A 12,634-nucleotide genomic window follows, 5' to 3' on the forward strand; every position below is an offset into this window, starting at 1 on the left:
TCTCTGTGCAATTAAAGCATTGCATCCTTATCCTTACAACAAAAGGGTAAGTAAACCAACCAGTTCATTACACAGACCAATACCTTTCATAGAAGGTTCTGTAAGGGCTATCCAAGAGGGAGCAATAGTGTTGTGCTGACAAGTTTTACCTAATGATTATAAAGAACTACAAAAGCCCTTTACTGAAAAGAACACAGCTACACCCTACGTTGGTGGGCCTGGATATGGAAAAAAAATTGGTTTGCTGGTAGAAAGAGTTCAAATTGGATAGATGAAAGATTTCAGGCTTCCCATTTCTGAATGAACATGATCTCCCTGCACTCACTTCTCTGAAATAGCAATTCCTCTTCCTGGATATCTGCTTTTCCAAGACTCCTCCAGGTTACCTTCCGTGACTGTATTCTGATATCAGTTACAACATCATGGAGGCGACAACCTCTTTACTTATTTATAGACCACAAAAGCTTTTTTCCATTTACATTTCAATATAAACAGGAAAAGCTTTTTTAACCTGGCCCATTTCCAAATTCAGATTTGGAACAGAAAAAGTATTTTCCCTTGAGTTTGGAAAGTTGTGGATATCTCTCTTAGAAACTGATGGTGCCAACTATCAAATACACATTTTGATGTGATGCACAGTGTGTTCTCTCTATTGGAAGAATTATAAAGCTCTTACTTGTACGGCAGTAGGTGTGGATGCTTGTAAGTCATGATGCAGTCAAGGGCTATTTTTTGGACATTCTGGTCTTGATGGCATAACAGCTGAAGGTAACATTTTACAAGAAAAGAAAGTTAGGAGCAGTCCAAATAATATATACTTCTCCTTATACCATCAAATCAAGATGATTCACTCACAGCAGAATTCTGCCCTTAGATTGGGAGGTGGGGGGAAGGGAGAGTAATTATCTAACCTACAGGGATCCACAAATAAGGGGAGTTTCTGTTTAGAATGTTCATTTAAAAGAAACAAAGCTGCAAATATTTCCTACTGTTATACATGCCAATTAGATCATTCCAGAACACAACAGTTATTTATTTAAAAAAAAACCCACAAAGAGGACAATATTGCTGCATATGATGGCAAAGATGCTGGGAATAGGGGTGCTGCTTATGCTTGAAATGGTTTCAATTCTATATAAGGTTTATAGTTTGGTTCAAGGGCTCTCAGCACCCTCCCACAATAGAAATTGTTCCAGCATCCCTGTTTGATGAGGGCAGCAATTACATAAACCAAACATAAACTTATGTTCACAAGTTATTTTTAATGTCTTTCACAAGAACACTTTCAGACAGCATTGGCTCACACTGAATTTGTGTCAGCTAGGCAAAAATTGGATTAGCTAACTCATCCCAAAATGTGTGTGTCACATATCCAAGTTAAGAAAATACACATGGAACATTAGACTTGTTAGGAAGAGAAATACAAGGGGAATAATCAAAGCCACATCAACAATAGCATTAAGGGGTGAATGTCCTCAATGGCCACGCTAAGAGAAATACAGACCATTATCAAAAACCTAGTTCTTCCATCACCTACTTCTGTTTCACAATAAACAGTGCCTTTTGGAATCCACTTTTTGATGTCATATTCTAAGACCTCAGCATTCTGAAGGCATAGTACCACTCCAGCATTTGCTCTAGATCACAGAGCCAGCAAACAGTGGACCAGAACCATGCCTGTTTTGATTGTTCTGGATGCTTTACAAATGTTGCTTAAGTAAAATCAGGTCAGTGTTTCCCTAAGAAACACAGACAAGAAATCAAACCCACAGGGAGAGGCTATTTCCTAAGCAAAGCTTAGAGGTTTAAAGGAGCACAATGAACACTGAAGCATTAAAAAGAGAAGCTGGAAATCAGAGAGAAGCTGACAAAGGAGAACTAAAGCAGTAACACAGAATGAATGGTTAGCTCATAGATATATGCTGTCTGATCATTCGACATGTAAGTGTTAAAGACAACAATCTTTTGGAAACTCCTTTTGCAGTACACTTCTACAAGGATTTATTTCAACAAAATTCAAGTTGACAAACTCTGCTTTTCCAAAGGAGCGCTCTTTAAAAAGCATAGCCTGAATTTATAACTAATTCCCTTTAAAATGACTTGTTCCCTTTTCCTTGTTCCCATTTATGTTTAGCAGGAACATTCTGGCAGAGACAAACTACACATGCTCCTCTTTTCTCCCTCTTCACACCTCAGGCTATTGCTTGCTGCCTGTTTACTCTCAGTTTCAGCTTTGCGGCCGACTGTTCCCAGTAAAACTCTCTTGCAGAGTCTGTGAAAGGATAGACACTACCAAACAGAAACTGAAACAGAGAAAGGCATTTTTCTCTCCAATCGCTTTCAGCTATCCAGCATGACTTCTCAGGGCACGCGTACATTCTAGGTTCTACAGTACACTAACAGATGCTTCCCTATGTCAATGGAAGAGATTTTTCCTGTCACTTACCACAAAGCAGTAAGGCTGGCTTAATTACAGCACTCAATGGGTGCGAGGTTCTCACACTTCTTAGCAACATAGCTAGGTTGGTCTGAATTTTAAGTGTAGACCACAGCTTAGACTGCTGGTCATGACCAAGTTTTCTTTCTCCAGGGCTAGACAGAAAGGGCATCTTGAAGCTTTCTTTTACACCATGGGGCTGCAACCCAGAAAAGGTCAAGAACTGCTGAGCTACGGTAATGGTAACAGTTACTTTTTAGAAGATGCAAAAATTCTAATGATGATATTCAAGCTGCCGCCAGCGTCTCTTTAAGACAAATCTGTTGTACCCTGCACTGCAACTGTCATTCACTTTCCAAAGAATGACCCTGTGACTTGGTGTTCCGATAAGTGAGAAATATATTTGCTTATTAAGCAATACAAAAATGTTAACCATCATCACCTGGTTGTACAACTCCCGTAACTTTGGTTCCAGATACAGTGCACGTGGGTTCGAAAACTTGGAGAAAACTTGCAAATGGGCTATTAGCTGCCTGAAACCAAAACAAAACATGCTTTTAACAACAAAATTGATACACACCCTATGTTATTACCAGCAGGTAGAGGAATGGCACCAAGTTTCAGAGTTTCTGAAAGTTAGCATATAGGGTGAACGTTTACCAACAGGCTCTAATGGCAGTGGAAGAATTTGATTTATAACAGTATAAAAGAGCAGTAAATGTAAACTGGTGCTGGGGAGGAGAGCGCATCACCCAAGAATGACAAGAAGTCCTGTGGCACCTTATAGACTAACGAAAGCTTATGCTCCAAAATATCTGTTAGTCTACAAAGTTACACAGCACTTCTTGTTGTTTTTGAAGATACAGACTAACTCGGCTACCCCTCTGATACTTGTCACCCAAGAACAGCCACTTCTCCATTTGCTGGGAAAATAGGACCAAAAATGGAAAGGTCTGGTCAAAAAGGGGCCCAGGCAGGACTGCAAGAATCATCTATTCACAGAAGAATCACACCAAAAATTTCTACTGAATCTGCCATGTGATTTTAATTGCCCCAGGAAAGGGAGGTGCCGCAACCATTACCCCACCTCCACAGCCAGCACTGTTGTCCCCACTGAACAAGTAATTATGATGGAGTTTTGCACTCTACACATTACTGGGCATACACCTTCAATCTAGTCTCCCGCTTCATGTTTAACTCTTGTTTTTTCATCATTTTCAGGGAGGATTTTCTAACATTCATTTTGGAAGAGCCTACGCTGCAATGGTACAAATCTTAAAGTACAATGAAGCGTCCAGGGTCAAGCAAAAAAGTATTCACTGACGAACTCATTAACAACTAGTCAATAAAACTTCTACGTTAGTTATTGCTACCATCATTTTAAAAGTATCCATACAGGAACAAGAACATTTTGAAGAAGAAGTTCAAATCTGGTGACAATCTGATTTTCATAATTATCATTAATTCACAGATCTGAACCACTCAGCTTAAGGAACAGATCAAAATAACAGGACCGACAAAACACCTACAACTAAGTCAGAATATGGACTAAAATTCATGCCTCTAAATGTGCAAGAAGACATTTTAAAGTTCTTTGTTGCTACAAATGGCATTCTCAGACAAGCAAAACAGTTCATGTCAATCACCTTAAATGTGTATTTGACAGACATCAGCAAAGTAAAAAGGCCATAGTCAAGAAGTTTTAAAACCGTGTTTTAAGAAACAACCATAGACTATTCACTCATTAAATAATTTGGTATCGTGGAACACGGATGTCACAAAATCATACATTTTTAGGAAGAAACACCCCAAACGCTGGTCCAGAAGGACATCAGGGATTTTCAAAAATGGGTGTCTAAAGCTAGACTATGGAATCCACAACTGGGTGCCTATACTCATCAGTTCCCATTGACTTTTCTCTGAAAGTAGACAGAAACAGAGGTAACAGATATTCCCCACTCCCTCCAAACACTCACTTGGGTCGCCAAACCTCCAGGATTGTACTTGAGTCTCCAGGAATTAAAGGTTGATCTTTAATTAAAGTTTATGCTATGTAATGAAAAGTCTAGGAATATATTCAACCTAAACCAATACCCCTAGATCCTGCACAATTTTTTGCTTCTAATTAGGCAAAGCTGTGGCCTATTACCCATCAAACAGAAGTAACCAGAAGCTTCCGTCAGGGCCTCCTACCAGAGTTTGGGGTTTCACGGGGACTGGACCCCGCCCTCAGAGAGGTCACCATTTCACAAACGACTAGAGCAGACAAAGGAAGGGGAAAGGGATGCACGTAGCCCAGTGATCGTCACAAAGTCAATGATCCCATTCTTATGGGACATTTTCAGATGCTGAATAATTACCATTTGCACGTCACTTGCTCTTTGCCCAGTCAAACAAAGCAAAACTCACTTTGCTGCAGCTCTTCTCGTTTTCTTTTTTTGCAACTCTTCGACTATTGGCTCTTCCACATTCTCCACCTCCTCCTCTTTTGTAGCTTGGTGAAGCTCTTCAGTGGCTTTTTCTTCTTCTTCTCCTGCACCTTTGCTTTTCTTTCTAAGATCCTGGGTTGGAGCCACCAGAGAATCTGCTGGGTAATACTCGTTGCTATATTAAAAATATATCAATAAATAGAACAGTATTTGCCGGCATGAGATTTATTCAATGTTGTTCACAACTGAAGTTCCAATTATCATTAGAGTGGTGCCTGCTAATAATGTCCTATTAAAGATCCCCCAAAAGAGTTCATTTTAGCATGCAGATGGGCATTCTTTTCCAGGGAGTAGCAGAAATATAAAAGGAAATGAGCAAATGTCGAGGAAAAAGACAATGAAACGGAAAAAATAAAGGACCAAGAGCAGAAAAATGTTGTTGGGAAAAAGGAGACCAAATGAATCATTACAGGTCTCTAAACTGAATGGGAGAATTTTTTTTTTTTTCAGTTGGTGGGGATGTGTGAAAACACAAATGAGGAAGTGTAGGAATCAGTGCTGTATTACGTATCGGAAGCCCTCTCACTTGAAAACAGTTAAAAGCAGTCCAGACAAAGCACTAGGAAATACATTTAAAAGAACAGTTAGGAACCGGCAAGAGGAATAAAGGGAGCGCCTAATTCAAAGCCTACTGGAGTGAATAGAAGGACTCCCATTGAGTTCAGTGGGCACTAAACCAGGCCCTAGATACACGATAAGATATTTTCCCATCTTTCATAACTCTGAATAAAGATAAATGCTTTCACTTTGCAAACAGGGTAGACAAGGAAGAGCCACATCTTCATGTCCATTTCCAAGACACCTGACGTCGATTATAACTATGCCCTCCACAGCAGAAGTGAGGCTGCTACCAGAACTTCTGAGTAAACTGGAGCTCAACACAGCCGCCAGTCTGACAGCTTACCTTCCAGAGTACTTTTCTTTTTCCCACTCTTGCTAGCATGAGCCACATTTAAACAAAAAAGCCCAGCTTCAATATAAAAATCATATCGTTCTATGGATTCAGAGGTCTAAGCAAATGAAATACATTAAAAAAACCCAAACACCCATCATTTGTCTCATAAAGCCGCTAGTAACTCTGACTTCCTTTAAGGTATTTCCAAGAAACGTGTCATTACTGAACATGGTCACTTACCCAATGAACCTCAAGAGAAGTGGGGAAAGCTCCCTCGACCTGGGCTCCGCTCTGTCTGGAAACTTGGTCAATGCCTTCCAAAGCAAGAACCGGAAGTTTGTGTGATCTATTCGCTCACTGCAATTCGTTCGAAACCTCAGCTGCTCCAGATAAAGGCTTCCCACATTTCCTGCTTGGACTTTCTCACTCTCAGCATCTATGGTGCCTTCTGGTTCTTCACTCGGCTCATCTTGCAGCTCTCTCTCTATTCAGGAAACAAACCATGGCCGTCGTTATTTCCAGAAAAACTTCCAAAAGTTAATTCGGTTTCTGTGAGTGGTGGGGTCAGTGCCCTGGGATAAAGAATAGCAAGAGTTTATACTAATATTTGCAATCTACCTAGCAAATTCTGCTTAATATTGATCTGAAACTGCAACACAGGTGTCAGAATTTCAGCAAGGGGCCTAACTATGAGCACACGCAGCCCCAATAAATGTAGCTGTCCTGGTGCCATACAATGAAATCTAGTATTCATGTTTGTGAGCCGGGTCAAGAAAGACAGGTAAGTTTGGCAGAAATTCTACTGATTTCATGTTCAACAGGGTGGGGAAAGAAAAGTCTTAGAAACTAGACATTACTGAAAATCCTCACTCGCCCACTGAGCCTGCAGGGCAGAGACAGTTCCGGCACACAGCAAGCACTGCCTGGTGCCCCATATACTAGGAGGGCTCTGCAACCCATGGACTGTCCCTATTTACCACATGGCAAGCACGAGACAAGAAGGGGAATCAACTATTCTGACAGATCTCTATTCACTTCATCAGGAAATGAGGCCAGAGGGAAGAGGAAAAACTTATATCCTGATTTTTCCCTTGTCAGTTCGGAGCACACCAGAGCATAAAGCCAGCCCTGTCCATGAACCAACCAGATCATAGCTAAGTTAGTATCTAAATGTCTACAAGATATGAATTACCAGCATAGACAGCTGCTTTCTCCAAGTGCTCATAATAGACTTTCCAGAACTGTTTATTCTCCATTTCGTTTGCATGAGACCTAACAATAAACAAGACAGCAATTTAGTGAAAGAAAATTCCATGTGATACGAGCCAATTATACTACAGTACTATGGCCCCTTCTCGTCTTGAGAGATGGTGGTTAGCAGTGGTGGTGAGGATCCACGGGCAGTGTAAGTCTGCAGCTTCTCTCATGGCTTATCTGTCCAATATTGTATTTGCATGGAGCGATGGAGTTCAGGGGTCCCCTCACTCAGCAGGTAGAACGGGAAGTATATTAGTAGACAGAGGCACAGCTCAGCACAGAGATGTCAGTACAGCAGGCAGAGACAGTCATGCCAACCCATCTCGGGGAGAGGAGCCCAAGGGGTGCCCCATTTGGGGTCTAGCGTCCCCCCTAGCCAGGCTGGCTGCCTTCCAACTTTCTCTCCCCTCAGCTTCTAACTGCTGCCTCGGATTCAAACCCTGCTCGGTTCCCCCCTGCTCTTTGTTCAGGCCCCCTTCTCTTTGTTCAGGTCAGAGGTGTTACCTGCCAGCTTAGGTTACAGCTGCAGGGGATCATTTTTAGCCACTGTGAGCTGCTCTGCCTGTCACACACACATATCCAGCCTGACTCTCTCAAACACATCTCCCAACTCCATCACACACGGTCGACTGCAAAAACCGCAAGTCAGTCTATTTCTGAGTCTGTACTACAGTATACCCTCAAGTTACATAGGGATTGTGTTTCAGCAACACACACACACCACCCTCACATAACTCAAATTTTCGTGCAAGTCGAGGGGAGACAGGAAACAGGCTTCAACCTGGTTCCTGGTTCCCAGAGTGGCAGGGAACCAGGGGGACTGCCGTTTGTGGGACCTGGGAAACTGACCAGCAGGAAATTGCTCCTGTTAGGGGCGGCTAGTGTCAGGCTGCTACCCCTGACAAGAGCTGTTTCCCCCCTACCATCACGGATGGCAGCCTGAATTGCAGCTGCCACCCCAACAGGACAGTTTCCCACTCCTGTTGGGGTGACAGTCATGTAAACCCAAGATACTCGCAACTTGATTGTGCATATCTCGAGGGTTTACTGTACTAGTATGTTCAGAAGGTTGGTGTTTAGTCCTGATCACCATGTATGAAGGCAAGACATTTGATATGTGGCTGTAATTCTTCTTTGCCTTGCTCTGAAGATCCCAAACCTTCACTGTTATCAGACTAGCCTGATCATAGTCTTTGAATACAAATATAGACCCTTTGGTACAGATGTTTTCAAGTCTTTCAGTACAGCCTATTCAGCAGCATAGCACTTGAAACCAACACAAGGAATCAGTGAGGATTTACCCCCTGAAGCAGTAGTTTAACATTTTCATTACTTCACGTCTTTGATGGGGAAAGAGACACATATCAGAGTGTACAGAGAAAAAGCTACGTAGTCAAAAGACTGGCAATTCACACTGAAAGCTAACACTCACAGCTTAGGGCTCAAGCCAGTGCCCATGCAAATCAATGGGACCTTTTCCATTGACTTAGATTTTGTATCGGGGAGAGAGGGAGGGAGAGAGACACACACACGCACACAGACTCATTTATTATTCATATAACACTAAGATGCGATGGACATAACAACGTGAGATAAACAGCTGGCTTTGTTGGACTGAAGTACTTTTGTGTCCCAACCCTAGATGTACTTTGACAAAACTGTTTGAACCTCTCTAGTCCGGCAACCTTGGGACCTGACTGGTGCTGAACGAGAGAATTTGCTGAACCATGGGAGGTCAATATTGTCTAGCAGCATTGCCAACCCCTCCACTACTTACCAGGTTCTTAGAAGACATTTAGGGGTAAATTACAGCTAAATAACAGCACAGAACAAAGGGCTGAGAGCCAGGACTGGTGGCTGTAAACAAACTTTATGGGACCACAGGAAACTTGGCCACACCCATGATACGGGGTTATCCAGGTAACTAAAAATCACATCAGATTACAGACGTTGCCAGATGAGACCATGCCAAACTAGACAAGTTCAACCTGTACTTCTGACTGTGACTTGTCTAATATATGTGTACCATAAAAAACGATTCAAAATAACAGTCTATAAAGTGCAAGATTGTCTTCACAGATCAGAGGCGTTTCTGTGGTACCTCATGGAAATACATGTCATGCTGGGCTGTATTTGCCTTTATCTTTTAGAGATGACGTGTTTATTTATTTATTTTTCAAGTACGGGGCAGCTGCAACACCACAACTGAGGTTCCCACCATTCACTGCCATGTACTTACGCTATGAGCTCAACAACAGGATCCCAGAGAGGGCTGAAGTTAATATAAAACATTCCCAGTAAATACTGAAGAGGCACCTAAAATGGCAGACAAGAAAACTTTGTTTTAAAATGCTAACACGGATATTTAAAGGTGGTATCGAAACAGCTTCACTGACTGAGTGGCAAGAAAAAAAAAGCACTAAAGTCAAGTTGAAACATCTCAGAATCAACATCGATAATTTAGATTATTATCTGTGCTCTGGTAGATTTAGATTATTATCTGTGCTCCAAATTGGTGTAAGCCAGGGACTGGCAACCAAGCCAGCAAGGAGAGCCATTTTTTTCCCCGAATTCAATTAAAAACAAAAATTAATACTTCCAGAGCTGCAATGAATGTGAATGGTGCTGAATAAAATGTCAAATAATAATGTAAAACCATAAATTTTGTAACCACTATTTTAAGAACGGCACACACAATGATTTGCAATGTGATACATGTTTACTGCAGGACGTTCACAAACTTTTTACATATTGTATTTCCTCACACTTTATGAATGTCTGTCTGTACCACTGTCTTCCTGACTTTCACTCCTGAACTTGCTTTAATTATGTCGATTTTACTTCATGTTTAATTTCAATTTTCTTTTATAAAATGCATGTGGCCCTTCACAGCAGGAATGCCGCAAGCTTCTTTTTCCTTTTCCTTTTCAAAATCAAATTTTACTAGGAACATGAGCAAAACACAGAAACAGTATCATATCCCACTGCACATATTAAAAGGGGAGTCATCCAACGTTACAAGATCTCATATCATTTGCTATTGAGATATGAGTTGTTCACTGTGGGCTTTTAGATGTTCACTATTTATCGAAAATAGCCAGGAGGGGTTGGTTGGTTGGTTGGTTTGTTTTCACTTTGCAATTTTCGTGTCAGGAGCCACAAAGATGTCCTCAAAGAGATGCATGTGGCTCCAGAGCCACAGGTTGCAGCCCCCATGCTAGGCACTACAGAAGTATATTGCTATATATAACTCTATTTTCTACACCCAAGCAATACTATCATACTGACATAATTTTTTAGCGCTCAGTCCCATGTCTGGAGAAGGCAGGTGCGTATATTATGCAATGTGCAGATTCAAGTGGATCATATTTCCTACGGGAGCAAAAAGCCATGGAGTTCAGTGCTTGATGAGGTGTTTGTTCAGAATGTTGCTGTCTTTCTATCTTGGTCACCACTGATACTCACGGGAAAGCCCCACACTTTTGAGCTCTGGTGCTGCAAACCAAAGGTTATTGGGAGCAAAGTCCCAGTGACTAGCAGTGAGAGTTGAACTCTTAACGCCCTCAGGAAGACTAGTTTGTTTCCAGCCTCCATTTATGGAAGCCTTCACAAGTCACTGAAAATACACAGTATGAAGTAAACTGCAAACTTTTCTTGCCTTATAAAAAGGAAACAATCCAGTGTACCTCTTGGCAATAACTTCTCACCTCATGTAAAGGTCCATCTGGCACGGCAGACTGCACCACATCATGCCTCAGTTTCCTTAAATGAAGAAGTTTTTCTCTATAATCATTCACACTAGCTGGCACCAGTTCAGCTTGAAGTAATATAGCAAACACAGATTGAAGCTCGCCTGTTCCACCATCCTGTAAAAAAAAAAAAATCAATGAAATGCCTTTTGTTAGAGGATTCCACTAGACAACTGTTTTGTCATAATTTACTATATAAAGGTAGGGCCTCAGCTGCTATATACTGGCATAGCTCCACAGAATTTCATAGAGTTACAGAGATTTCTACTAGCTGAGGATTGGCTCCATAAAGTTATGGTCTGAAAAATAAGTACAGAGGGAGTTCACTTTGGCAAAAGAACTGATACTAGTTCATGTAACTGGCAAATAAAGTCAGTGTCAAGGAAACCACTTTTACTATGCAGACCACTCGCATGGTTTTAGAATGTTAAAGCAGCCATTGCAACACTACCTTGTTTGATGTAGGAAGCCGAGCCTCAAAATGATGTAAAATCCTTATTGTCAAGAGTCGAATCTATTAAAAGTGAAAGCATGTTTTACTGTAAGTTGTGAAAAGCCACTGGAAACCAGCACAATTTGAAGGAGATGAGGGGCATTCATTCCTGCATAAAACTGCACATTTCACCTTTAGCCCTGCCTTATTTAGCTTATTTCAAATGCTGCAAGAACAAGTTGCCACTAGCTGAGAATTCATTTTTCCATTAAAACACAAATCAGCTTGCAAATATTGGAAACCATTAGCAAAAAGAAAGATTACCTTGGACATGCCAGAGGAAATATTTGTTTTCAGTTTATCAAACAAGTCCATTAAGTTCTCATGGGAAAGAGGATCCTGGCAACCACACAAAGCCAACCTTGTAAAATAGAGGTCAGCCAGCAGCAAGGCTGATGGGTCTGAAGGGAAGGCGCTGAAACAAAATACTGGTTTATTATCGTACAAGGCAAACCACAACACATATAATTTAAAAAAAAAAAATCTATGGGGAAATCCCCTTCCTCAAAAATCAGGATTCTGCTAGGATGATACACCAGTGAGCAGGTAGAGTCAAATGCTATGTTTACAGTCACAGGTCCCAAGTTATGCAGGGACATGTGAAGGTCTTGCATTTCTCTGTGCCTCTAACTCGGCCTGCAGCACATTGGCAGGAAGGTTGAGCATACAAAGGTACAGACTCTGAATGAACTGGAGTGCTGTCAGAATAAAATCCTTAATGATTTTCAGGTGCACAAATACAACTGGATGGCAGGGGCTCATATAAGTATCAGATCAACCCACCCTTCAGGAAATGCTGCAAGTCCCACGTTTTCTCTAGCTGGATGGGGAGACAGATGCTGGCAGAGCACACAGATCTTAAGCATACCTTTAGCTGCTCAGTTATTATGTTACCTGAAGGGGTTAATAGCACAGACAGTTTTCATATGTGTTCACTAAAATATGGTGAGGGAGTATACAAAATAATGCCCAAAATCAACAGCTATGGGGTCTGGGGGATTAGAACCCCCCCAAATACTGTCGGTGAACTTGCTAGACCACAAACAAGAATTTCAATGTGATATTTATATTTAACTGAGATTATCTTCATTTTTTTTTTGGTAGGTAAAACAAAATGCTGGATTCCTGCTTGCAGTCCCACAAGATAAAATCAGCTTTCTTGCAGTCACACATTCAACAACAACAAAAGGCTAATCTGCAGCTTTCGCACAGATCAAATAGCAGATTGACATTATGGAGCTAGCGGCATAAAGCATTCACCACACAGTATGGTAAACTGGCAGATGGCTAAAAACCTGAAGAAACAAGCTGGTA

General features: G+C 41.3%; 1 protein-coding gene across 1 annotated transcript in view; it reads right to left on the minus strand.

The window, feature by feature from the left end:
• UTP20 (UTP20 small subunit processome component) overlaps window positions 1-12,634 on the minus strand; it is a 94,330-nt gene that overhangs the window by 59,906 nt on the left and 21,790 nt on the right. The window contains exons 16-24 of the mRNA XM_075011254.1: window positions 11,585-11,735; window positions 11,279-11,341; window positions 10,786-10,944; window positions 9,318-9,394; window positions 7,014-7,093; window positions 6,062-6,305; window positions 4,847-5,041; window positions 2,880-2,970; window positions 677-762 (exon numbers count right to left, since the gene is read on the minus strand). Coding sequence (XP_074867355.1) covers window positions 677-762; window positions 2,880-2,970; window positions 4,847-5,041; window positions 6,062-6,305; window positions 7,014-7,093; window positions 9,318-9,394; window positions 10,786-10,944; window positions 11,279-11,341; window positions 11,585-11,735 — 1,146 coding nt within the window. The remainder of the gene's footprint in view (window positions 1-676; window positions 763-2,879; window positions 2,971-4,846; window positions 5,042-6,061; window positions 6,306-7,013; window positions 7,094-9,317; window positions 9,395-10,785; window positions 10,945-11,278; window positions 11,342-11,584; window positions 11,736-12,634) is intronic.

Source organism: Carettochelys insculpta, chromosome 1 (genome assembly GCF_033958435.1).
Source record: "Carettochelys insculpta isolate YL-2023 chromosome 1, ASM3395843v1, whole genome shotgun sequence".
Taxonomy (NCBI): domain Eukaryota; kingdom Metazoa; phylum Chordata; order Testudines; family Carettochelyidae; genus Carettochelys; species Carettochelys insculpta.